Genomic DNA, 27699 nt, shown 5'->3' with positions numbered 1-27699 from the left:
TCTTTTTGAAAGGATTAACTCGGTTCTTTTATGGCGGGAAAAGATAACGTAGATGCTGACACCGAGTTACCATTGTACGAAATTCACACCGCCCATGCGACTCGTGCCTTTCGTCTGCTGGTAGTAGTGGAAATATATACATCACTTGTAAGTTGTCATAAGAGTACAAGAGATGTACTTAGATGAACCCGGCAACATGTATGTTCCCCCTCGCATATCTAGCATCAAATCCGCCCTTACGTAGCACTTTATTGCATTTCTCCTGCGTTAGTCGGCCTTGAGCATGTCGAGAAGTGTTTCTTGGAATTTGCACTTGGTTTTTTTTTTTTAAAGACTAGTTGTAGTTCATGCATGGATATCGAACAATATTCATCTGGTTGATTGAAATAACTTTAATGTGATAGTTTTGATTTTATAAGAATAAATGACACAGGTTATACATCACAACCGCCTTTTGTCGTACGTACTCTCATGTGTATCCGGCTAAAGTTCACCATACGTCTGTGAGAACCAAAAATCTTGAAGTATTTCTGAGACAGAAATTACATTAATATCGTATATATATATATATGTATATATATATATATATATATATATATATATATATATATATATATATATATATAAACGCATTTTTAGAAAATGCTTATTTAAACAGTTTTTAGATGGAATTCATTTACCGCATCTTAGTGTTCCCCGCTGTTTCAATTTCTTTTGAAGGCAGACGATATTACAATGGAAGAAATGCATTTTTCTCCATGAAACTTTCTCATAATCGCAAAAACAAGAGGTGCATGCATGCTAGGTTGAAAATTAGTAAGTATCTAAAACATTTCCAGAATGTTGAAAGCAGACGGCAATATTATTACTCACAAAACACACAATGCTTAAAATACGAATAAAGAATGAGTTTGACTTGGAAGAAAGTTTTCCCAACAATGTGTTTTGGGGAATGGTTATTTTTATCCGTTTTTCGGTGAGCATAACAGCCTATCACAGGATCAGTCGGTTGATTTTCTTGCGTTTTCAGATAGGTAAAAGTTACAATCAGACCTCTCAAGATCTCAGGTTACTCATCGCTGTGAGCAGTCGAGATGCGCGCGTGCCGTTAGCAGGCGTGTCTATAAATGGAGTTCCAATGTTGCGGGCTGCTGAGGTTGAAAACGAGAATTTTATCGTGAGACAGGCGCTTCTTCGCTTCCGTGTGCTCTAATAGTGTTCCAGGCGTACCGGTTGTGTTTTTTTTGTTTCCTCATGTGAGTAGATTTACTTTTCATTTATTTTAATCAATATCTCAAAATTTAGAATGAGATTAATTTAGATTTGCATAAATTGCAAATATATATGTAAAAAAATAATTGATTTAGCAATCATGTTAAGATACATGTATTCTAATAGAAACTATAATCATGTTTCTGTAAAATGATTATAATCAATTTATCCATTGCCTTCATTTTGTTTAATGAAATTCTATGCAAAAGGATGTGATATCATTTTCATAATTAATAATTAATCAACCTATTTAAACCCATGTCATTCTGTGAAATATTTAATCTAATTATTGAGTCTAAGATATAAGATTTCGGATTTTTCGCAGAACTATCGGTGAAAATAGATAGAAATTAAAAAAAAAAAGAAAAAGATTAATAACAAATACATTTTAACTAAGTGGCTGGAAATGCAAAATATGCTGACAAAAATTTGAGGAAATCATGAGTCAGCCCGCTATGTTTGTGTGTGTACAGTGTATATGGAAGAATTCCCACCTATCTTGTTAATCTGTGGTAAGGTGAAGGTCGTTGCGTTGCGATTGGAGGAGAGATACATCGCTGACGACTCCATTTAGCATTCCTGTACGATAAAAGAATGAATGCTTAGCCACCAATTCTTGTAACATTTTCATTCGAATTAAATATCCAAAAGGACAGGGGTATGTTGGATAATTATTTCTTCTTTGATTGTTGAGTATTTTATATGTATTATTTTAAAAGTAATATTCATCTATTTAATGCAAATAGATTTTTTGATCTATCAAAGCCGATTCTATAACTCAAATATTTTTGAATTGGATTCCCTAAGATGCATTAAGAACGGAGTTAAAAATCTTATCACAAAACACCATGAGTCATAATTCAGCAAGCTGCCAAATCGTGCTCTTAAAAAAATCCAGACGTGATTAATAAACCACAGATAAAATGAACTTGAATATTGGAAAAAGAGAGAAAAAAAAACCATTAATCAATTAATTCTGCATCTTTACTTATTTCTTTAATGTGTAGAGATTCCGGGGCTATACGCAACATAGACGCTGTGAGGTCTAATAATGCTATGACGTTGAATTAATCAAATAGTGGGTTAAGCAAGTAGAATCTATGACGTTGGTTTTGAGATTGTGATTTTTTTCTCTCGGAAATTTGATAAACAACAAAAATAATACAAACTTAACTGTTTGCAACATGTTCAAAACCTTTATCTGTTATTGTGTATAATTAGTTAGCATACACAAAACCAGAATGAAAATGACGTCTTTTTCCCTCTTGCATTTTCATGGAATTGAAATACTGTCGATAAACGTGAAGTAATCACAACACAAACATTGAATGTACTGTCGTAAGCAAAGAAACTCGATGTAATTAGGGTTAATGTGAAACGTGCACCTGGCCAGGATTTCTCGAAATAAGTCGAAACTTAGACTTTTACTCAAATTTTGAAATGAAAAGAAAACGCAAACTTAAGTTCGAGATTTTTTCGAGAAATCTAAGCCAGATATCGTTTGTATTTACTTTCATCGTACATGACAGAATGTACAATATTACCTGTCCAGCTGTGTCCATTATTTCATTATGTACAGGAATCTAGAATTTCAAAGAAATTAGGGGAACATGTTGTCCTCCATAGTTGGTTCAATACTTGAGAGAGAGAGAGAGAGGCACTATTATGTAAACAATTCTGTTTTTCAATGATAAATTTCAGCCCGTTTGGTGCAAGACTATAATTCAAGATGTCTGAAAAATTGCGCGCCAGCAAGTCAGGTTTCGGCCGTGACGTCGATCACAAAATGGAATTAGTAAGCTGACCGTTTAACAATTTTTTTTTTTTTTTGCACATTTTCATTTTCATATTTAGTGTCATAACCAGGAAAAGACCAAAAACATGGGTGATCGCGCAAAAAAGTCTGGCTTAGGATATGAAGTTGAAAAGAAAATGGAATCTGTAAGCGGAGTGACCTAAATACCCTAATGTTTGGTCCTTTTTGTCTCGGAGTCAAATTCTAATTGCTCCCATATTACGAGAATTTTTGAATTTGGTTTGGAATTGAATTACTCATGAATTATTCGGAAGAAACTTTAAAAAACTTCATTTAATATATGAATGCAATTTCTTACTCTCATTGACTGCGAGACACAAAAGGAGATGACTAACCCACGTGAAATGTTTTGAATCATTTAAATTTAATTTCCATGAACATTTCTCCACAGAAACCGGTAAATACCACAGGTACTTGAAAAAAATATAAAAATTGAGGGCCAACGATGTCCTTTAGAGCCTCCAAATCGGGGTTTGGCTATGAAGTTCAAAAGAAAATGGAAGCCGTAAGATTCTGCCAAAGACTTATAACCTTGTATTTAGATCAGATGTTAGATCTCTATTTATATAGTGACACAGTACCTGACAGACAAGACAATGCTATCGCTGCATGTACACACAAATAAAACTACTATTGCTATATTGGCCAGCATGAAGCTAAGCTTGTTATCACGCTCGCTCCAAAGGCTGTGATGAGTTACGGATTTGTTGTTGTATGGAATTCATACAATTGTTCATAGATTTAACGTGAATTAACGTGTATTTTGGGACAGCAATATTTAAGATACCACTGCTTTTCGATATACAATGTTGTGTACTGTATCGTAACCTGTGTGGGGAAGAAACCAATAACTGATAAAGAGCTTCGTTCTCCTCTTCCTGCAATACCTGTTCTTCTCATTAAAGTGACATAGCGGTTTTATTACTGCAATATTTGTTAGAAACATGTTTCACATGTAGTAATAAAAGACATTTATTATACACATAAATTCATTATGTCAATGTGAATCGTGCTACTTATTGTCTTTCTTAATCATTCAACCCATTGTTGTTGGTGATGGTTTCGTTTTGTCAACAAACATCATCGCACCGAGTGGCCTGTTTTCATTACCATCTCAAGCGATAGCATTGTCTTGCTGGCGATATATACAGATTATATTGGATTTATACTATAAAAACCATCGGCATGCCTTCTTATCGTAAATACAACTTAGTTTTTAGTGTCTTAGAAATATTTTTTACCAGTAGACAACGTCTCTAAGTGATTTTCCTGGTTGAAAAGCATGCATAAGATTGCATGTATAACATCATATTTTTTCAGTTTTCATGCTTATTCCTGTCAAAAAATTTACGTTTTTGCCTTGCTTATGAGCTCTCACTTTAGCAACCAACGCAGATTACTTGGATATGGCTATCAGCCATCTTACTAACTTTGAAAATTATCGTCAATGAATTTTTAAATTTATTGGAGAATTTGAAAAGAAAAGAAATGTGTACATTTTATCAATGAATCAAATATCAAATACATTAGATACGGCTATATCCATAATATTATAAATGTTGGTATGATATAGGTATTAAATTTCAGCGATATACATGTACTTTGATTTTTGGTGCCATGACCAGGATATAACTCCAGATTTCTTGTAGAATTATGATCGGGAGGAGGAGGCCGGCACTCCGGTGCATATTGTCAACTGGCTGAACGACGTGCTTAACGGAGAACATGAACAATGTGTAAGTATAGATCGGGCACACCCAGAATCCGTATCCGCCAAAGAATTTTCGAACAATCAATTTAGATGATTTAGTGAATGGTTTATTTTTCAACAATTTAAAGAAAGCACGCACTAACAAAACACACGGAAATCTCTATATGAGACTATTATTTGAATGTCTCCCACCAGTGTTGTTTTTACTGACTGAGAGAAGAGGACCATGGACCGCTATGTTTACCAAGGTCATCTTACTTCTTCAATGATATGAATATCATGAACTCATAGGCCATGACCCACAAGTTCTGTAACATTAAAAGACATTTTGGTCGATACCAATTTATAATATCATCATATATTCAGCTAATGACTTGTCCAGATGACTTTGGATGATTCAAGTCATCCTTTCAGGTCAATAACAGTCTTTTATTTAAAGCATGGGGGCAAGACTCTAACTATAGTGTTTATATTGTCAAGAAAACAGCCGAGATCAAAACATTTTCCCATCCATTGATTTACCTTGAATAATGGACATAAGTTATTGTCACATTACTCCCTAAGGTAAAATGGAATTTCTGGATCACGTCTACGCTGTTATTGCTTTTTATAGATCGCATTTATTACCCAGACACAGTTTGTAGCAAGGCTACTTGGTTGTGAGCACTACAATTTTGAGTGTATACTTGCATACCGGTATAGAATTATACAAACTGCTTGTCTGATGTCCTGGTGAAAAGAAAAAAGAGTTATAACAGATTTTATTTTATGATCCTTGTAGTCCTGTCCCCCACCCCCACCCCCACCCCAGGGACCATATATGAATTTGCAAATTTGACAGTGTAAAGATTTGTTATGAATTTCACGATTTTGATAGAAGTTTCTTTCTCATTATAATTGAGCATCCAGTTTGTTCAAAGTTCAGATCTAAAGATGTAAATGCATTTTGAGTATGTAAATATGTTCTCGATGTACCCTTCCTTAATCAAGGTCCGATTCCTCACCCAGGGACCACGGATTTAGATAGCTCCATGTTCAATAAAGTTATGCACATACATTATGTAATTTAATTGTCTGATAGGCAGGACTAGGGACGATTTTAAAGACTGCATTTTGAGAAGTTTTGATCGCAGCTTCAAGAAACAGTTGATATCCTTCCTTCCGCTTAACTCCCAAACATCGATAAAACAAGTTATCCTGGACACGCTTAACTCCAAACATCGATAAAACAAGTTATCCTGGAAACGCTTAACTCCCAAACATCGATAAAACAAGTTATCCTGGAAACGCTTAACTCCCAAACATCAATAAAACTAGTTATCCTAGAAATGCTTACCTCCAAACATCGATAAAACTAGGAAGTTATTGTACAGTTTTTTTTTTATCGTGCCAGAACTTCTAATATCAAGAAATTGAATTACATTTCATCTAACGAATCATGATACCGAAGAGAGTGGAGACCTGTTTGCTTTGCAAACTCATCACCACCACATCCGGTATTCATGTTGCATGCGATGAAATACATGTATAACATAAGTGGATTCGGTACTTACCTTTCAACTGATGTTGTCCAGACATGAGTGAAATATTCTCCCCCAAGACATGTACGCTGTACACCGATGTGTTGATAATAACTCCCGCCTTCACAGTACATTGTTTGCTCTTTAACAGGGGGGCACTGACTGGAATGTACACTGTACACCGATGTGTTGATAATAACCCCCGCCTTCACAGTACATTATTTGCTCTATTACAGGAGGGGGGGGGGGGCACTGACTGGAATGTACACTGTACACCGATGTGTTGATAACAACTCCCGCCTTCACAGTACATTATTTGCTCTATTATAACGATCTAGTTTGCTAATACAACCTATCATTGAGTCCAATGCTGTCTGACATGTTTCATACCGATTGTTAGGCCATTCTTGGCACACTGTTTTTAACTACGAATAACTCCGTTTACCTGATCAGGATATAGGGCTCACAGCGGGTGTGACCGGTCGACAGGGGATTCTTACTCCTCCTAGGCACCTGATTCCACCTCTGGTGTGTCCAGGGGTCCGTGTTTGCCCAACTATCTATTTTGTATTGCTTATAGGAGTAATGAGATTGATCACTGTTCGTTATCTTCACCTTTCATTACAGGCGGGCACCGACTGGAAATCGATATGCACTTACCTCAGAGATGGAGTAGCTCTTTGCAAGTAAGTGTTACATGTGAAGCAGTCGCGTCAGTGATATTTGCTTTAATTCGTATTATTGAAATCAGTGATATTTGCTTTAATTCGTATTATTGAAATCAGTGATATTTGCTTTAATTCGTATTATTGAAATCAGTGATATTTGCTTTAATTCGTATCATTGAAATCAGTGATATTTGCTTTAATTCGTATCATTGGAATCAGTTTCGGCTGCGTTTTCGTAATTTGGATTTAGTTCTCTTCTTTATGTGTACTTAAATTGTCTTTCATAATTATTTGGTTACTGATTTCAATCGCGCTAGCTTTTGTGAAGCATAGTGTAGCATATGTTAGCCTTGCATTTTTTGTATGGAAAATAATTAAAAACCTATAGTGTTTGCTGAGCAGTTATTTTCATTTTTTTTCTTTATGGTAGGAAATTTTAAAAAAGCCACTGCATTTGCGAAAATAAGACGTATTTTTCTGAACATTGTGGTTATTTAAATGAGTGGATTTTTCATGCGTTTATTAAAGGTTAAATTTAAAAGACTGAATAGATAATTATCAGTAAATATAAAGTTTCTTTCACAGCTTTGTGTTTATCAAAAATTTTTAGATGAGAGTTAGAAGTCGACTAGTGTAAGGTTTGTTAGTTTGATCACGTGTATATCTTGCACCTCGCCATCCTTTGTTAATCCCTACAGTTTGCCTAGTGCAAAAAGTGTGAAATGCAGCATTGCACGACCGATCATACGAGTTATTCCCCTTTGGGGGGAATGATTTAAATCTCTAAGAAAATTCAAAACGAGCTTCGTTTTAGTTGAATTACTTTTAAAGTGAAATATTGTAAAATGTGTATTGCCTTATTAGACCATATTAAATAAGCATATGAACTTGTAAACTCTTTATCCATAGGTTTCAATATATCAGTATATTGTACTACGGATAACTCCGTTTACCTGATCAAGATACAGGGCTCACGGCGGGTGTGACCGGTCGACAGGGGATGTTTACTCCTCCTAGGCACCTGATCCCACCCCTGGTGTGTCCAGGGGTCCCGTGTTTGCCCAACTTTCTATTTTGTATTGCTTATAGGAGTTATGAGATTGATCACTGTTCGTTATCTTCGCCTTTCATGTATCATAGACCCTGTTAAAGTATTTTGGCATATGACCGATGTGAAAATTTAATGAAAATCACGATTGGTCCTTTGTGGAGTGAGATTTATTGAAAACCTGGTACATCATTATAATAAGAGGGATGGATGAAACACATTTGCTTTCCACTTAGCAAACAATCCATAGTCCTTAGTAGCTATTTACACACCCGAAACTATCAATGGACCCCTGCAATTGCTATTAGAAGTAGTAGGTTTGCCCTTATCCCATATGCATGCATTTCTAACTTTCTCATAATCATTAAAGAAAATATAGCTATTTTTGATTGGTACTAAAAATGGAATTTCCAGTTTTGCATTCAGCGGTATCCATATGTATTCATGTAAAATAAATTCTAACTGATATAGATATCAAATTTCAAGAACTATAAATCAATTTTAGATTGTAATCAGATCATATTGTTCGTATTTATTGTTAAAATTCATTCATAGTAATGAATTATCTATCCACAACTATTTTTCATAGGCTCATTAACAAGCTTTTAGTAAAAGAGGGCAGAGGTCCCGTGCAATTCCAGAAAAAAGTCATGTCACCTTTCGTAGCCATGACAAATATTGAGAACTTTAACAAAGGATGTCTTGACTATGGACTTGCCAAAGAATTTGAATTCCAAAGCGGAGATCTGTGGGAAGTACGAAAGGGACCCTTCCTTAACGTCATCAACTGCATCCACAGCCTGGGATTTGTTGTAAGTGACAAAGCTATTATATGATCTGATGAACTTATATCTGTGCATATCTGTCTCCAAATATGATACACTACTAACTACTCATCGTCGGAACCCCACGATCGGTCGCACTTCATTTACCTCCTGTGGGACACAATGCCGATATTTTCGATGGAAGGTGTGTCTCGGCTTCTTTATGCGATTGGTCGCATTACCATTCCTTATTGCACTATTTAAACAATGAACAATTCCCATATTTCCAGTGATGAGGAGTATAGAAAAACAGCTTTCGAAGCGAAGATTTTGACTACGTTTAAGTTGGACAAGTTACAAAGCCTTCGGCGATATGCTTTACCACTATTTTGTCAGTTTGTTTTGAAAGTAATTTTACTCAAAATATAGACATACCTAACAACTTATCTCTTTCCTCCTTCATCTGATCCACTTTCGTGACCATTGACTCGTTGAGTTTGCATACCCGATTTAATTTATTCGTACAAAGGTTGTACGCAATTATGCGTCTGTTGGATAAAAGTTTAGGCACTCTAAAGCATAGGTGTACTGTTCAAGCGAAGGTTTTGACGACAGAGCCCCGTAACACCGATCTTTGATAGTGGCACTACAAAACACACATACACTCTCATGGGCGCCGCCCGAACTGTTGACACTTAGAGTTCCGGGAATACTTACGGCGATTCCCATTGGTCCTCGATAGGTCACATAAGGTCATGGATTTTAATGGCATATGCGAAAATAGCGGCGCTGTGTAAAAGAAGAAAGACCGACCGTGGGTTTCCGACGATGCCAACTACTGTGTTCCAGAGTTATTTTTTAACTTAACACTAATCATTTTAAAAATATTGAAATACGATATATTTAGATACGTAGATCCCATGGGGATCCGGGTTAGAATAGGTCCTCAGTACCCACTGCTTTTCGTAAGAGGCGACTAAATGGGGAGATCCTTCAGATGAGATTGAAAAAACCGAGTTCCCGTGTCACAACAGGTGTAGCACGAAAAAAAATCACCCCCTGCTCAAAGCCCGTAAGCGCCGAGCATAGGCCTAAATTTTGCAGCCCTTCACCGGCAATGGTGACGTCTCCATATGAGTGAAAGATTCTCAAGAGGGACGTTAAACAATATACAACCAACCGACCAGATATGTAGTGTGGGCTATTTTTTCTAATTCAAGATACAAATTAACGATCTAGTTTGCAAATACAACCTATCATTAGGTCAAATGCTGTCTGGCGTATTTCATACCGATTGTTAGGCCGTTCTTGGCACACTGATTTTAACTACAGATAACTCCGTTTCCTTGATCAAGATATAGGGTTCACGGCGGGTGTGACCGGTCGACAGGGGATGCTTACTCCTCCTAGGCACCTGATCCCACCTCTGGTATATCCAGGGATCCGTGTTTGCTAAACTCTCTATTTTGTTTATATGAGATTGATCACTGTTTGTTATCCTCACCTTTCATGTAAAACTATTGGCAACATATTGGCAAGTTTAAATGCCGTTTGCCTGTGAATAAGACCCTTACATAACTTTAAAAAATATCATATTTCCCTGATCTAATTGTAAATAATGATACTTATCAAAGTAATGAGAATATGTAATTAACTTTAAAAGTATTAGACTGCAACAATTCCAACGAACGAGTTCATATGTATATCGCCAATATGGTCCGATCTATGAAAAAAATCATAAAATTTAAATAAAATGATTTTCATCTTCAGCGGCCTGATATCGTTGACGCTTGCGTCAAGTTGATTTCTTGTTCCTATATTTAGAATATACTGCATGCCGGTTGTTTTTTCCCGCGGGACTAATATTTTGTGAGTTGCTGGTTCAAAGGTATGCTAATAATTTTGGCGGACAAAGAGGAGTTATCTCTCATGCAAATACTGAAGTCGCAATTGGGTGCATATTTGGCGAGTGAAATTTTGGCGGAAAGCCATCTAACCGCTAAAATAAGCCAAATTGATCACCCCATGAACAAAAAACCCGCTATACGGTAATCGTTTTATATTCTGACGAACGTACTGAGTGAGAAAATAATACAAATTGTCTCTTTTTCGTTTGACAGGCCAATTCCAAAAAAGTGATGCCATGTTACCAAGGCGAGGTCACAAAGTACCTGGACAGGGATTAAAGATCTAGCTAATCACATCAGCCTTAATAAGATACACGTGATATATAACATGGTCATTGTTGTTAATCATTTTTATCGGTTTCCGATTTTTTTTAAATGCTGAGTTGCCAAATTAGGGACACTTGCAACATTATATATATATCTATCTATATGTATTTTCAGTATGAAGATTTTAGAATATTTTCGTCCTTCTCTGAGGATTATATACATGCAATAATTTATCTCGGAAATGTCTATGTATATCAACTATTCGTAGTGAACATTTTATTTTTTGAATACTTACCAGAGTACTTAAGTAGCTATTAAATACCGATTTGTAATATTTATTTTGAAGGGAAAGAAATTTGTATTGGATGTCATAAATGTTACATGTCATATTTATGAATGTAAATGCTTAATAAATTATCTAAAACAATGCAAAATCCTCTATCATTAATGAAGTAGATACTTTTATTTTAATAGGCGTAGATGTTATACCGAATCTTCATAATCTAATACGGGTGATTCGGTCCTTTAATAGTCGAGCGGACTCATATAAACACGGTATAATAACTGACACCGGGGGCCGCTGTTAATTGAGCGGGGTAACTAGTGGCTGTTTCGCTGTTGACGGTACATCGTCTGCTCGTCACGTCATGGTTGATGGACCTGCATCTGACGTTCATCTGGCAAGCAAAAGCACAGCGAATGAAACTAACGTCTTCCAACACAAAGACTTCATAGCCTGACAAGGCTTTCCCGTAATGAACTCGGTTAAGATAGGAGGATAAATATTCTGTAAAGGAAGAAATGTTTCAAGTAAAGAACTCGCCCATTGTCTCGAAAGTATGGGTACATTCATTGGGTAAATCAGAATGTAAAAGAATCATACCATCCAAAAGAATTTTCACTTATTAATCGTTTGCAGCATAATTTTTTTTTACTGTTTCCATTCATGTAACAAATTGTTTCTCTTCATTGTTCTTACGAAAACAGACACCATATTGGGACATATACAAAAATTTACACCTAAACAGTTAATATCAATAATAGAGGTGTACTCTCTCCCTACCTCTTTGTATCGCCTTTGAACATAGTGCCAGTTTAGGAAATAAGCACCTCACTTCCCGCCATTTAAAGGTGTCATAGACAACCATGACGCACTGCCATGCAGGTTGGCCAGGAGGATGATACACAATGGTGTCCCAGTTAAAGTAATGCTGTTTCTCCTTCGTGTACGTATAATAGTCCCCACTTACATCGCGATCTTGGACGCCGATGTAAAACTGGCTCCCAGGGGCCCTGTGTAAACGAACATTGTGGTGATGCAAAAAAAAAAACCCGCTTTGAAAACTACTGGTATAAAGAAGATGGGTGACTTTATCGAGCCGAGAACCCACAGAGGGACAAATATCAAAGATAAAATTGAAACTCTCCAGAAAAAGAAAAATTTGCAGTCTACTTAAAACAATCAATCCATAGTTTCCAAAAATGCTATTTCGATATGCCCATTTCAAAGGAACATTGAGAAAATCCTACTTAAAATCACCTAAACGTGAAAAACGCACAAAATAACAGTAAATTTGACTTTTCCAAGCAAATTTTCATATGGAGTGGGCCAAGTCTCCATTGTGAACTAGGTAAAATATGTTAGTAGATGTTCAGGTGTGACACGTTTTGTAAATAAAAGTATGGAGACTTCACCCACTCTATGAAAAAACCTTACTTCTTCTGTATAACTTTTGTCGTATTATCTAGAAAATTTCTGTCCACGACGGGTGACTTTAGATAGCTTGAAACTCAGAAATTCTTCATGGGATGGATAGCCGAGGTGGTATAGTGACAGTCTCATTGACGTCTTGGACAAGCCCAGATTGCATATCTGTTGTTCGAATACCAATTTTCCCTACCTATTTTTTTTCTTATTAATGAATAGACTTCCCATAATTATTTGTCTCTGGCATTTTATGCTAAGTTTATGCAGTCTTAATGACGATCACAAGTAATAGATTACAACATACAGCTAGTGAATAAATGTACACAAGTATGGGGCCTCCTGTGAAGCATGGATGCTGTTTATGTAAACGACAACTTAAAGGAAAGTTAAAGAGAACAATTTCAACAATGCTTAAGAAGTTACTTGAAGAGATCATGAAAAAAGCCAAATTTAAGGTAGTACTCTACATCGTCATAATGGCTGACTTCCTTTGAAAACATGGATGAAAAATCGATATCAGCAATATTTGACTTTTCCTTTTCCATTTAAATACCTAGCAGAGTAGCTCAGTAGGTTAGAATACCGACTGCTGAACTGTACCTCGCAGGTTCGAGTCCAGCAGGGGTTTTAAATTTTTTTCAGATTACCTTCTACTAAAACTGTATTTTTTGACAAAATGAAGTAAATTCGAAAAGTTTCAACTTCAAAATATTGTTGTACATATCCTCCACTTTTCATCTACATCAAATTTCTCTGGTGTAGCATACATTCTTAATTCTGTAACTGTAATAACGGCCTCAGAGTTGTACCAAAAGAGGCGAGAACTGATGCTTTTATTATATTCGGTATATTAGTACCAGTAGGTTGTAAATACTGTTCAAAAACATTTGTTGGGAAAAAATGAATCCAAATCAAAGCATTAATACTGCACCATGCAGAAAAACGCTATTCCACATTTGATTTACACCACAAAACATGCGAGGTTTCTCATTCACATCAGTTGATATGTCAATGGAAATGCGGAAAACATACTGTTGGATGTTGCGAGCATATATGTAATGTCATTTGGTACCTTAGGTACTCCAGGCATCAGTGTAATTATGTGTGTGTTCAAAACCGTTTGATGTCTGATATACATGATGCTGCCTGTGAAACAAATTCTGATGATGATTTTGATTAAATATCATTCTTTGAAGTATGACCTATATATTTACTTTGAATTCTAAATATTTTGGACGGCGTTTTAGTACGGTACTCTATCTATTGTAACTACGGGTACCATCAATGCGGATTTTAAACTCCCGATTCGCGACCGGTGCCCAATCATGAATAGGCTTATTGTTCGCCAAGTTCACCCATCTTCTTATGATCAAGGGCACAGTAGACCAAAAGGTGTTTTCTGTAGCAAAATCAATATCAGCTCTCTCTGTCTCTCTCTCTCTCTCTCTCTCTCTCTCTCTCTGTGTGTGTGTGTGTGTGTGTGTGTATACATACAGCTTTCCCGTAAAGATACTCTTTACAAATTCCTGCGCCTCTTGACTATTCACCCAAGCAAGCGTTCCGCCATCTTGTCCACACAGCTCGCTACTTTCAGTGCTGTTTTGCATGGTTGCTGTCATCCAGTAACAATACTCATACAATCCTGTCAAGGGGCGGAAAATGCCACTGCAAACTGCCAAGTCTGCAACTGAAATATTCACATTTATCTCTTTAGATTTTGTGGAGGGGGGGGGGGTACCATTTAAAGGCTTATGTAAACAAAATAAAGAAGTGATTAACTATTAGAATTAAGTGTGCGCTTTGATATTGAATTATAAAATGTCTAACATTATATATGCTGCTTGGAGATTTGGTTCCGCAGGTCGTGAGTTCAACCCCGGGTAGAGGCGGAAGTGGGTATATATATATATATATATATTATTATTATTATTATTATTATCATTATTAGAATTATAGTGGAGTGAATGTTAGAGTACGGATATGAAGAGTTATAAGTAAAGTCTACATACCATATATTCTAAATGATAGTTTGATTAGATCGTAAGAGTAAAGCACTTTTTAAAAATTTACCCAGGTTACAGAGTTGTTTTCTATTTTGAATTGATATAGAAGCATGCGACTAATAATACTTTTTAATACATGCAGATCTGAGTTTTTTGTACAATGGACATATCAAAATAAAATGATATTCGTCCTCTATTTCCTTCAATTTCCAAAATTCACACAACCAATCTTGTATTGCTGTTCCATTATATCTACCAGGTGAGCGGACAATCTAAATTTTGTTAGAAGACTAATATAATTTTCCGTAATAGATTAAAGGGGCATGAACACGATTTGAGCTTAATATTTTGAAATTTTATTTTTCCACTTTTATTGTTTATAATGCTTAACTAAAGTATTTCTAATGGTCAACCAAAATTTGAATATCAGTTGTTGAGTTATAAGTGAGATACATCACTTACAATACGCCAGTTTCGAGATACGAACTCTTCTGTATAGGAGGTGCATTTAGTGGAACTTTGAATGCCTAAGTGGGACAGAGTGGATATACAGCCAACGAGGAAGACGATGAAATGTATTAAAAGTGGCTTCTCTTTAAATATGTAAATGTGGGAAATACTAAATACTATCGAAAGAAATGTTTTACCGAAGTGGAAACATACAAACAATGTCATATTTGCAAGAAATATCTTGGATATGGTACTTATGGCTCGTGCCGTGTTTTTGTTTACATATACATTGATTGCTAAGTAGAAAATATCGCGTTTAAAACAAAATAAGGTGTGCCAAGCACTACAAACTTATTTACATACAAATAATTCTGAGCTCTGCATCTCCCATGTATCTCGACAACTGACATTCAAATTTTTGCTGACCATTAGAAATATCTTATTTATGCATTCTAAACATTAAAAATGGAAAAATTAAATTTGAAAATTTTCATCTCAAATCGTGTCCATGCCCCGACAGAGAGAGAGAGAGAGAGAGAGAGAGAGAGAGAGAGAGAGAGAGAGATCAAATGATCATAAACAATTTAAGATACAAAAATGCAATGTAGTGTTTCGATTGTTGTAAAAAAAAAAAAAAATCATCTTGATTTTGAAAATAGTTATGAGCAAATGATTGTGTATAATTTGCAAGAGGAAATCGATGTTGAATCAATCAATCGATGAAATAAGAAATGAAAATTGACACTAGTGTACTATAAATCAATCTTACCTTGAATTCTGATGATAGAAAGATGAACCAATACAAACAACACGGAAAGATTGGCCATCCTTTGAATTGTGTTGCACAAAAATTTATACAACTAAGAGTCTTGTATCAAATCCATTAGTCCAACAGTCATTATTGAATAATTTTCATTTATACACCGTTCTTATAATCCCCTTAATCACACTTCGCTGGTAATATTTATTCTCTTATGAGCGAATGAAAAAAAATTATGCAGGCGTAAAAATCATATTGCGGAATCTTTCAGTCCATGTCTCAATCATCCAATACGTATCTTAATTTCACGTGAGTATTAATTAGCGCAGGTTATAAGTCGGGTAGAATGACAATGTGTTCAATGCATGCTAAGTTTTGAGCCCTAGACCAAATATCCGCTTGGACGGGGAAGTTTTTATTTACTTAATGTTACATGTAGGGCCTTTCTCGGATGAGTTGTTCAAGTAAATGTTGATTCCAATTTGTTTTCATCCCTTGAGATTAATGAATAGTATCGGAGTAAAAAGTCTTGTTTTTATTCCAATACATCAATGTATAAGAGGCGATTAAAATTGTTTTCCTAGAGGATGTTATTAAGATACAAAGGGAGGGTGATGATACATTTCTGATTTATGATCGAAAACACTTCAGACTCATTCAGCTAATCACTGGATGAAATCAACTAAACAAAGCACTGATGCATACATGTATATTAGAAACGAATAGTTTACGATCTGATGCGAATTTAACAGCAAAATGGGTCTTAAGATTGGTAGATGTTTATTGGATGTCAAACATTGAAGTCCTTCAGATGGCGATTAGAACTTTTTTATGAGGTGGTAAAATGTAGTATGGACTGAGGACAACAAAGGTGATGGAGGGCGTGATGGAGAACGGATACAAGGAGCGGGTGCAGCGGAGTAAAGAAGTAATTTTCACCCCATACAAAATATACATATGAGATACATTTAAGTATACCATAGATTTTAACGAGAAATCTGAATATTTGACAGGCATTAATTGTAATGATATTTATTTGACAGCCATTAACTGTAATGATATAAATTCCCGTACAGTGTAATTAACACATGGTCACGTATTCCTGCCAAAACTTCACGCCATTCGTTCGAGGCACGTGTTTGATGCAAGACGCGTCTCCGTAAAGCACATGCATAATTTGTTCCCAGAATTTCCCACTGACTAGCGTTCAAGAACAACACCATTCCTCACGATAAATCAAAGACTAGACTTTATGACATCATAGACAGTTGCTTCTTCAACAAAAATTGAAAAAGGAAATATTCGTATGTAATGATCAGGGGCGGATCCAGGAAATGTGGTTACGTGGGGCGCCACTTTATGAGGCAGTGGGTCCAGGGCGAAGCCCTGGTGAGAGTGCAGGGGGCGAAGCCCCCGGAAGCTCATAAATTTTACAATTTTATGGGGCTTAAAATATTTCTCCTATTAAGCCATTTGTACTATTTTCTATCATTTTAATAAGGTGAAATTAATAAAATGACCCAAATTTTAAGGGGTTTTGGAAAAAATTAGGTTCTCCCAATAAAGTAATTCAAGAAATCAAAGGATTTTGTCATTTATTTCTCCAGGAGTGGAAGAAATCATTGCTTCTTTTATCGTTTAGTACATTTTCCGAAACAAGATACCAAGATTTACCTTAAATTTGAAAATTTTAGGGGGGGGGGGGCGCCGGCTGCGCCCCCTTTAAATCCGCCACTGGTGATTGGTCATCCAAAAAATTACTTCGTTAAACACCACTATGATTCCACTCACAAGTACTCTGAAGTTGAAATAAAAAATATGCTGGAGTTCCTCATTAACAACATATTCATGTTTTTATATTCTTATGAAGCAAGAGTATCAGGGGCGTCGGCAAGTAGTTGACATTGGGGAGGCGAACTGGGTCGAAAAAGGGGAGGGGGTCTAACTAACATGTTTTGTCTTAAATTCAGATTTCCACCCGAATCTTCATATTTTTTTTCCTATTCTGTCAATATCTTAAAGACACCGCCTGATAATACTTACATGTATAAGCCAGGCCCCAGTATCATGTAACAAACTTTAATTCCAATCACTTGTAAGATGTTCATTACTTTTGGACTAGAACTCTTAATTTGCAGACACTAGTAGAAATTTGATGAAGAAATATTGATTAACTATTTCATTTTGGAATCATTGACTTATCAATTATTTTATCGCTATATTCAGATTTTGAATTAAGCTTAAGGTATTTCATGATCTTTTGCCTAGAAAAAAATATAGGAAAAAAAATGAAGATTGAAAGAAATATTTTCACAAATATCGTGTTTAGTGTAATTAATGTATTCGATCCGATGATTTCAATACATGTAATACTTACAATTTGTTTCCTTTTAAAATATCATAGAGTAGATAAAATATTTTGATACTTCGTCATAATGTAACCAAGATGGGTTGAAAGAACGCAATTCTGGATTCTTCTTGCCGAAACAACGCTTAGAAAATAGAGATAATCAGGTTTACTGCTACTTGTTAATCCTGCCATTCAATTAAAATGCAGGAATATGTGTGACAATCGTAAAAAAAAATAAATCTCAACAAGTTGTGTTAGACGTTGAATTTTAACTAATTTTCAGTATTTTCTTTTAGTTTATATGCTCATGCATTCTAATCTGCTTCGTACTAGGATATTTTATTCAAAATAAATATTAATGATAAACTAACAACTCAACTCTATGACAAACGGGGTGATTTAAGCTTTTCCATCGTCATTTTCCCATATTTATCTAGCAATATTCCATTATCACCCGCATATGGTGTTTATGTCTCTCAACTGATTTGATACGCAAGAGCTTGTTCTGCGTATAGTCAGTTTTTAAATCGAGGCACTGAAAAACAAGTTGATGGTACAGGGGTTTCAACAGTCTCGATTGAAGTCAGCATTCAGCAAATTCTATGGTCGTTATAACGATATAGTTCGTCAATACAACCTATCATTAGGTCGAATGTTGTGTGCCGTGTTTCATACCGATTGTTAGGCCGTTGATGGCACACTGATTTTGACTACGGATAAATTAATTTCTTTACGTTTTACATTTCGTCATTTTTCGTAAATACATTTCGCGGGTTTTTGAGCTCATGCACGAGCGCTTTTGCGCTTAGTATATATACTACTACTGGTCAGTGTTCGGGCAGTGCGAGGTTCGTTACAAGCAACAAAGGTCGCTTTTATATTTCTGTGCCTTAGCCTTCTCTCCCACCCAGCCCATTTTCAGGTTTGGATTCATATGTTTTCATTAGTGATTTTCCAGCTTTGTCGATTTAATGCTTGCTTATTAAAAACGATCTTGTAACGAACGCAACCAACCTATTCACTTTTTCTGTTGTTTTATTATCAAATAGTCAAGAAAATATTTATTTTCGGACGAGGGCACTGAGGGAGAAAATAACTCCGTTTACCTGATCAGGATATAGGGCTCACGGCGGGTGTAACTGGTCGACAGGGGATGCTTACTCCTCCTAGGCACCTGATCCCACCTCTGGTGTGTCCAGGGGTCCATGTTTGCCCAACTATCTATTTTGTATTACTTATAGGAGTTATGAGATTGATCACTGTTCGTTATCTTCACCTTTCATATAAGCAATTTGAAAGTGACATCCTAATTGTTTCATAATTCAATGAGAATAGCTTGTGCAGCGAGCTGAGCTTTAAAGGGACATGGGCACGATTTGAACTGAAAAATTTAAAATTCTATTTTTTTTTTTAATGTTTAACTAAGGTATTTCTAATTGTCAGCAAAATTTGAATGCCAGTAATTTAGTAACAAGTGAGATACAATATTCACGATTCTTTGTTATGTAAACAAGGCTCGTGCCATGTTTTTGTTTACATATAGATTGATCAATTGATTTCATGGTATGACACATTCGACAAATATGAAGATGAAAGGTGCAGAGAACGAACAGTGATCAATCTCATAACTCCTATAAGCAATACAAAATAGAGAGTTGGGCAAACACAGACCCCTGGATATACATCTACCAAAGGTGGGATCAGGTGCCTAGGAGGAGTAAGCATCCCCTGTCGACCGGTCACACCCGCCGTGAGGCCTAGCATGGAATTATTTGATGGACGAAGTACAGCGACACTAATGGAGGAGTAAAAATACCTATAGTTCCTTGTCTGTCAAAACACCGTCTGAATTGAAACGTCAACGAAATCCTTTTCTTTACTACATGATGTTGATCTTGTAGTGTTCTCTTTCATTCAAACGCAGCGCACCTTCTGTAACAAGTATTGCCTCCCATTCAAACTGAAGATATCAGACTGGATCCCCTTCTGTAACAAGTACTGCCTCCCAGTCAAACTGAAGATATCAGACTGGATCACCTTCTGTAACAAGTATTGCCTTCCAGTGAAACTGAAGATATCAGACTGGATCACCTTCTGTAACAAGTATTGCCTCCCAGTCAAACTGAAGATATCAGACTGGATCAGTGTGGTTTAAAGTCTTACGTTGTCAACATAATCCGACTTAACTCGCTTATGAGTTAAGTCATGTTATTGAGATGAATTGAGCAAGACCAAGAAGGATAACTCGTATGCATTCCTATTAGTTTCGCTTCGGTAAATGTCGTCACTTTCCGCAACCCTGGTTGCCACGAAGCATGCGCAAAACCTCCTTCCTTTTGGGAAATTCTAGAACAACGTGAACAAGCAGACCAGCTACTCAATCCAATATCATATCCTTTTTATTCTGTACATCAGTGCAGATTTTGGCTAAGTAATTTTACGTTCAATTGCGGTGAGTATTTACTTCCATTTATTTTCAATATTTTCTACTCAGATGACAGATGTTGCATATTTATGCCCGTGAGTATTTTATGCAAATCATGTAAACAGTTTAAAAATGTATATATATTTATATATATTTATTTACATATATATAACGGCTCTTTATCTAGCTCATTCATACAATAAAACAGTGTCAACGCAGTCACATTTTACGCGATATAAATTGTTGAGACCAACGAGTCCACTTAGCTTGCCTTTACCCGTGAGCATTTAGACCTACGCCTTTGCGTTGTTATAACGAAATGTGTCTGTGGGGGTTAATTTATGAATATATATTATTTTAACACCCGCATGTCTCATTTCAGGGAAATTGATATATCAATATATATAATAATTAAATCTGCATATCTTATTCCAAGGAAATGCTGCGCGCTAAATCAAAACGGAAAACGGCATCACCATATGCACACCAAGGGACTAGAACAAAGAGGACCTACCAACAGATAACTACAAGTACCACACAGGATCCAAGCGCATCCTGTCCTTCCCATACAATGGCCTCCGGATCAACTGCCACACTGGTCTCCAGTTCTGCCGCGAGGTCTACTCCTGAGACATCCAGTACATCAGGTACTGCTTCTCTTGCAACAAACGTTGCAATATCTGTCTCGCCCTTAGACAATCCAATTCCTCTCATCAGTGTGTCAGATGAGTTGGGACTTCACGTGCCCCAAACAATTAAACACAAAATATGGGGGAAAGAGTATATAGAACTAGGAAAGGTTTTAGAGTCCGAGTTAGACTCGGAGAGGGGTCAAAAATTTTCTATTGTCGAAGGACAATTAGTTATGCAACCAAAAAGTAATACTAAAAAAATTACGTCTATTGATTCGTGGACCGACGCCTTCTTAGTTTTTGCGAGCATATACCTGTCAAGACACCCTGCAGACATACAGGGCATTCTAAAATATGTACAAACCATTCGCCTTGGAGCTAGTCGTAACCCAACCTGTGCATGGTTGGAATATGACAAACAGTTTAGATTAAAAATGTCAAAAAACACGTTTATAGCGTGGGGGTCAATCGATGCAGAATTGTGGTTACTTTATATGTCAAACCACCAAATCTCACAACCAACTCAGTCGACACCCAAATGCTATGACTATAATTATAAGGGCTCGTGTGCAAAAAATCCTTGCTTATATCAGCATGTGTGCATGTACTGTCACAAAAATCATCCACGCATACACTGCTGGTCAAATCAAACCATTGCATCATCTAACTTCAGACCAAATACACCACAGACAGGCCAATCAAATTCACAACTCTAGCTCCCAATGCAGACAACTTTTCGGCACAAATCCCTCCAGCATTATTGAATATCTTAAACCTCAGGTAGAGGACATTTTAGCAGCAACAGTTTCACAAAATACTGCTATAACTTACCAAAGGGGCTTGGATTCCTTTGCTTTATTTAGAAATAAATATGCTCTCCCTTTGCTCTGGCCTCCACCAGTCCACCAATTTGTCAATTATATAGCATATCTTTCTTCAAATTCAGTATCATATTCTACCGCTAGGTGCTACTTGAGTGGCATTAGCTATCAACTTCAAATACAGGGGAAAGAAGATAATACAAAAACGTTTATAGTTAAGAAAATGCTTGTGGGCTTGCATAGATTAAAACCATCTAAAGATGTTCGGGCACCAATAACATTACCCATGTTAAATCAAATTATTGCTGCACTGCCAACTGTTTGCTCAAATTTGTATGAAGCTACACTATTTGCATCTGCATTTGAATTGGCATTTTTTGGGTTACTTAGAGTTAGTGAATTGACAGTTTCTAGCAAGAAGGCAACAGTGCTATCATTTCGTGATGTCAGAGTATCCATTTCAGAAATTCAGTTGCTCTTAAAGGGTTCCAAAACGGATCAACTGTGCAAAGGTGCAACAATACAAATTGCATTCAGTAGTGAAACATCTACCTTATTTAATCACATGCACCAATATTTCTCTGTAAGGCCCCATGATGAAGGTCTGTTTTTCTGCCATCTCAATGGTAACCTCTCACTTCATATCAGTTTACTGCAATTCTACACAAATCAATCAAATTTATTGGGCTCGGCACTTCAACTTTTAAATCGCATTCGTTCAGATTAGGTGGGGCTACTCATTGTACCTAACGGGGGTTCCTGAAGAAGACATTAAGATCAAAGGTAGATGGAAATCAAATGCAATGTATTCTTACATACGGATATAATTGTTGTTTGTATAATGCACCTAGCAACGTCAAAATACTTTATGCTAACAAGTATACAAAGTTTGCAGGTGCAAATATCAAAGTATGGATAATTGCATCATCCTTAATTCATTACGCACATCATCATGCTTTCACCATTTATGCGGACCAGCACTTGCATCTACAGGCCCACAACATCTCATTAAAATGGTTTGGTAAGAGAGGCATGATTTGGGAGGACGTGGAGCCCAAGTTACGTGAACTCATTGGTCAGTTTGGATATCCCAATGTTTTAATGTTACATTGTGGGGGGAATAGCATTGGTACTATGTCATTGCGCCATCTCCAAAAGTTCATGAAACTTACAATTGTCAATATTCAAAACATGCTACCTAATTGTAGAATAATATGGTCTCAAATCCTTCCCTGAAAATATTATAGACATATGTTTTCACCTGAAGCTGCTGAAAAAGCACGGGTTCGAATAAACACTTCCCTGTCAAATTTCATTTTGGCAAGAAATGGAGGTTATATTAATTACCCAGACTTAAAGCAATGTACACTAAAATTGTTTCCAGATGGTACCCATTTGTCTGATGTAGCACAAAATCTATTTTTGAATGGCATACAGGGTGGCTTGTACAGTATTATTCGTAAAAACGTCCAGATCTACCCACCCCCTTTGTAATGCAGTTTTGTCGTGGCATGGGCAAAATTAACCCGTTTTTGGCGGATGTCTTCTTGCATCTTTGCTACTGCTGCAGTTGCATGTCGACATATGGCCGAATTTTGCTTGAAGCGCCGCTGCAGGTTCTGTTATCTTCCAGAGTCTGCGGCCAATAATTGTGCTTCCGTCATTGTTTCATTGTCATTGAACATTCTACATCATATACTATTGATAAAGTCGATGTAGACCATTGTGTGTGAACTCGTTGATGATCATTGATATTTGCGTCTCAACTGCATGTTGACAATTTTATTCCTATACAGTATTGAACCATTGAACAGTCATTGATCATTGTATATATTCATTGCATTGTACCACTGAACAGTCATTGATACTTGTATGCATTGTATTATTATTAATTTCTCAATTTATCTCAAAGTAAAGCCATGACAAAAACTGCCAAAACATTGTTGCTTTATTCTATCGAAATAATCCGACTTAACTCGCTTATGAGTTAAGTCATGTTATTGAGATGAATTGAGCAAGACCAAGAAGGATAACTCGTATGCATTCCTATTAGTTTCGCTTCGGTAAATGTCGTCACTTTCCGCAACCCTGGTTGCCACGAAGCATGCGCAAAACCTCCTTCCTTTTGGGAAATTCTAGAACAACGTGAACAAGCAATCCCTCCCTCCCACCCAATTTTTACTATAATTGCAGTTTTTGAATAATTTTCACGTATTTATCTTTTGGTTTGTTTCTGCTGTCTCCTTTTATATTTCTTAGGATGATGTTTAACTCCTGTACCATGTTAACGACATCGACGTTCCACGTTATGGCTTTACTCATTGTGCTGCTTGACGGTGTCTGCCGAATTTTGCTTGAAGCGCCGCTGCAGGTTCTGTTATCTTCCAGAGTCTGCGGCCAATAATTGTGCTTCCGTCATTGTTTCATTGTCATTGAACATTCTACATCATATACTATTGATAAAGTCGATGTAGACCATTGTGTGTGAACTCGTTGATGATCATTGATATTTGCGTCTCAACTGCATGTTGACAATTTTATTCCTATACAGTATTGAACCATTGAACAGTCATTGATCATTGTATATATTCATTGCATTGTACCACTGAACAGTCATTGATACTTGTATGCATTGTATTATTATTAATTTCTCAATTTATCTCAAAGTAAAGCCATGACAAAAACTGCCAAAACATTGTTGCTTTATTCTATCGAAATAATAACCAGGACTGAGTTTTACAGCCCACAATTTATAAACAATGACATGTGACGTCATGTTCTATGTTTTGACATCATATATAATGCAAATGATGAAGTGGCGGATCTAATATTGAAGAGACTGCTCTGTGCAACATAAAATACCGCTCACTTGAGGTATTCAATTTCAATCCCAATTGGGAGTTTGGTTTAAATAATGTTATTTAAATCTAGCAAAAATACGTAGAATCAGTCGGGGACAGGGTGCTCTCTCTCTCTCTCTCTCTCTCTCTCTCTCTCTCTCTGTGTGTGTGTGTGTTACTGTTTGACATTTTTTAACGTGACGATGTCAATTTTGCGTAAATTTCATATACAAAATAACATATAGGCTATATATTAATTTACGTGACCCTCTCCCGGGCCCAATTTGTGTGCCTGCACGCCAAAAATGAGCCTTGCTACTATACATGCTAACAAACTCTGTATATCAAATTCTACTGAGGCTTTTGAATGAGTCTCAGTAAATGAGGGGAGAGATCCTAATATGGTAGGTCTACATAAAGCAAATTATTTATTATATGCGAATGCTGTAGGCCTAATATAATTTAATCATTGTATTAGATATTCGTGTAGTAGTGTGTTTTTATCTTAATTAAAAAAAACTATCATGCAAAATGTTCACGTTTTAACTGATAGATCCACCCCATGAAAGTTTGTAGTCATGTGGTCAAGTATAAAGGGCTTGTATTGAACTTTCATTGGTTCTTGTGACTGAGTTTTATTCAGGTACTTTTACCAGAGATTTTGAAGTAAAAAGTTGACAAAAAGTTCTAGTTTGCTGACAAGACATGTTTATGATATTTTAGACTTTATACGGACTGGACAGTAAGTATTAACTTCTCTATTAACATGTCTGTATAATTAATTTCACTTTGAAAGAAGGGTGCAAGTTTAAATTATCAAATAAAAGTAAAACCTTGTAATTTATATTAAAGTCAAAGAATTTGAAATATGTGGTTTTATACTGATAAAACAGATAATGGTCCTAAGATTATGTACGTGTATTTTTATTGACAGATTTATTTCTGGAACATCCAATTGATATCAAATCATAGCTAGTATATGCACTGGGCTCTCTCCCATAGAGAGGTAATGGAATATATTGCCTATTACATATATTATGACATTTATTAGTTTCTTAGTACTCATAATGAAATATTGTGAGATGTAAGCATAAATGTACATATTTAGATTATCAAGATTAAGGGAGAAAACTCTTAATATCAAATCATTTCATTGTGACTGATAAGTTATGCATGACATAATGTACATTATTATGAAACGATATTTGTGTATGTTTAATTTGTTATAGGGTAGAAAAGATACATTTTAAGTGTATATATCAGCATCAGATTGCATCGATAAATAAATGGATGAACCTAATTCAGGAGTTTGGTGTTTTGCTTGTGACAATCAGTACTAACCAACCCTGTTTCATTCGTAGTTGGTAAATTATGGTGTTGTTCTAATTTATTCTTTGAAAAAAATACTCCAACGCTACACTTGGATTATTTTACATTTATAAAATTTCAGGATTATCACAGCCGGACTTGCTATTAAACAGAGATTTTGCCCTTTTTTTGCTATATACCGATTCAACAATAATGTGTAGGCCAGGGTCAGAACGACCGTCCCCCGAGCTTGAAAGAAAATGAATAGTTATATCGGTCTACATATAGAGATAGGGGTACACAATAAGGGTTCTTTAGCGTGCCATCTTACTGTGACACGGGACATCCGTTATAAAAAAAATAAGGTCATCTCCGAGGACCCGTGACATTCACACCTGATGCCGAGCGTTTAGCGATGGAACTGTCACTCTGTTTTAACGACTTAGGTCTGTCGTGGCCGGTATTCGAACCCCGACCTTCCGCATGCGGGGCAAACGCTCTACCTCTAGGCCAACGCGGCGTCGGCGACAGTTTAAATGTATTTTCGTTTTCATATATATATATATATATATATATATATATATATATATATATATATATATGCCTATATAAATGTATTTTAAAAAGAATAAGAATATGAATACGATTGATATTTCGTATGCAATCATAAAAAACAAATACATTTTTGAACTTTATTTGCTTTAAAATTGTTAAATCTCAAATGAGGACCTCATCAGCTGCTGAACATCCATATTGAATATACGTGTACTAATGAAATACTGAAAGCGAAAGTGACAAATGCGCTTGCGCAGCGGATCGTAAGTTGCGAATATTTCGTAAATTAAGTTTACGATGGAAACTTAAGAACACGTTAGTAAAACAGAAGCATCGTATCTTAAATTAAAACGTACGAAATTCTTACGTCAGATAATTGAATGTTTATTGCCATAAGAATTTCGGAGTGCGAGTAAATACGAGAATGCAACAAAAACAAAACTCATAACAGTATATTTTAGATATGTACATTTAATTCAATTTTCCAATTTCCACAAAGAATATGATCCAAGCTGAATTACAGGTATAATACTACGATAAAGATGTTTCTACCAAAGCCGTCCTACTTTGTGTCGCTTGAATCCTCTGCACCCCTTAATTCTACATTAATAGTCTCATTCTCCTCTTCATAATCAACCTCTGTCAATTTTGTTTTCTTTTGCAGATGTATCTCCAGGGCGACATATGAGATTATGGAAAGTGTACAGAGGGCAAACATAATGTACAATCTTGATCTTTCACACAAATAGTAGGCAAGGCCAATGTTGACTGTGTTGCCTAATGCTTTCCAAGTCGTCAAACTGGCGAAAGCGGCTTCCGTCTTTTTAGCGTACATGAACGACAATAACGCTGAAAATAGGAAGTAATTAATTAA

The 27699-nt window shown here is 36.0% G+C and overlaps 4 protein-coding genes across 11 annotated transcripts in view; 2 read left to right on the top strand and 2 right to left on the bottom strand.

Annotated features, from left to right (window-relative positions):
- The first annotated feature begins 887 nt into the window (after positions 1–887).
- LOC125646886 (rac guanine nucleotide exchange factor B-like) lies at positions 888–11407 on the top strand. 6 transcript variants are annotated; one of them, XM_048873488.2, is made up of 6 exons: positions 888–1256; positions 2974–3067; positions 4738–4824; positions 6947–7005; positions 8625–8847; positions 10920–11407. In XM_048873488.2, exons 2-6 carry the CDS (start codon positions 3002–3004, stop codon positions 10983–10985), a joined length of 501 nt encoding a protein of 166 aa, XP_048729445.2. In that variant the 5' UTR covers positions 888–1256; positions 2974–3001; the 3' UTR covers positions 10986–11407. The 6 variants fall into 6 exon arrangements, with proteins under 6 accessions (XP_048729445.2, XP_048729448.2, XP_048729447.2 ...); XM_048873491.2 differs by lacking the exon at positions 2974–3067 and adding an exon at positions 3480–3593 and having other exon boundaries at positions 896–1256; XM_048873490.2 differs by lacking the exon at positions 2974–3067 and adding an exon at positions 3127–3213 and having other exon boundaries at positions 964–1256.
- Positions 11408–11417: 10 nt separating this feature from the next.
- LOC125646882 (uncharacterized) lies at positions 11418–16254 on the bottom strand. Its single transcript, XM_048873484.2, has 4 exons — positions 15904–16254; positions 14176–14368; positions 12037–12266; positions 11418–11760 (listed from the first exon to the last, which is right to left on the bottom strand). The coding sequence occupies exons 1-4, from the start codon at positions 15959–15961 to the stop codon at positions 11516–11518; spliced, it is 726 nt and encodes a 241-aa protein (XP_048729441.2). The 5' UTR covers positions 15962–16254; the 3' UTR covers positions 11418–11515.
- Positions 16255–20447: 4193 nt separating this feature from the next.
- LOC125657358 (uncharacterized) lies at positions 20448–27626 on the top strand. 2 transcript variants are annotated; one of them, XR_008796212.1, is made up of 4 exons: positions 20448–20696; positions 21106–25704; positions 25897–25968; positions 27490–27626. XR_008796212.1 is itself a non-coding variant. In XM_048887977.2 (2 exons), exon 2 carries the CDS (start codon positions 21109–21111, stop codon positions 22015–22017), a length of 909 nt encoding a protein of 302 aa, XP_048743934.2. In that variant the 5' UTR covers positions 20448–20696; positions 21106–21108; the 3' UTR covers positions 22018–24060. The 2 variants fall into 2 exon arrangements, 1 of the variants encoding a protein (XP_048743934.2); XM_048887977.2 differs by lacking the exons at positions 25897–25968; positions 27490–27626 and having other exon boundaries at positions 21106–24060.
- LOC125646874 (protein unc-93 homolog A-like) overlaps positions 27281–27699 on the bottom strand; it is a 22790-nt gene continuing 22371 nt past the window's right edge. For both annotated transcript variants that reach the window (XM_048873466.2, XM_048873471.1), the window contains exon 4: positions 27281–27674. In XM_048873466.2, the coding sequence (XP_048729423.2) occupies positions 27388–27674 (287 nt within the window). In that variant the 3' untranslated portion in view covers positions 27281–27387. The remainder of the gene's footprint in view (positions 27675–27699) is intronic.

Source organism: Ostrea edulis, chromosome 6 (genome assembly GCF_947568905.1).
Source record: "Ostrea edulis chromosome 6, xbOstEdul1.1, whole genome shotgun sequence".
NCBI classification, from domain to species: Eukaryota; Metazoa; Mollusca; class Bivalvia; order Ostreida; family Ostreidae; genus Ostrea; species Ostrea edulis.
The sequence above is the reverse complement of the archived record's forward strand: the minus strand, read 5'-3'. Positions and strand labels throughout refer to the sequence as shown.

Coding starts and splice junctions, on each gene's coding strand:
- LOC125646882 (XM_048873484.2), bottom strand. CDS start 15,961: ATGGCCAATCTTTCCGTGTTGTTTGTATTGGTTCATCTTTCTATCATC. Junction 14,369..15,903: donor TTCTATCATCAGAATTCAAG/GTAAGATTGATT, acceptor TGAATATTTCAG/TTGCAGACTTGGCAGTTTGC. Junction 11,761..12,036: donor TTCAAAGGCGATACAAAGAG/GTAGGGAGAGAG, acceptor CTTCCTTTACAG/AATATTTATCCTCCTATCTT.
- LOC125657358 (XM_048887977.2), top strand. CDS start 21,109: ATGCTGCGCGCTAAATCAAAACGGAAAACGGCATCACCATATGCACAC.
- LOC125646886 (XM_048873488.2), top strand. CDS start 3,002: ATGTCTGAAAAATTGCGCGCCAGCAAGTCAGGTTTCGGCCGTGACGTC. Junction 7,006..8,624: donor GATGGAGTAGCTCTTTGCAA/GTAAGTGTTACA, acceptor TATTTTTCATAG/GCTCATTAACAAGCTTTTAG. Junction 8,848..10,919: donor TCCACAGCCTGGGATTTGTT/GTAAGTGACAAA, acceptor TTCGTTTGACAG/GCCAATTCCAAAAAAGTGAT.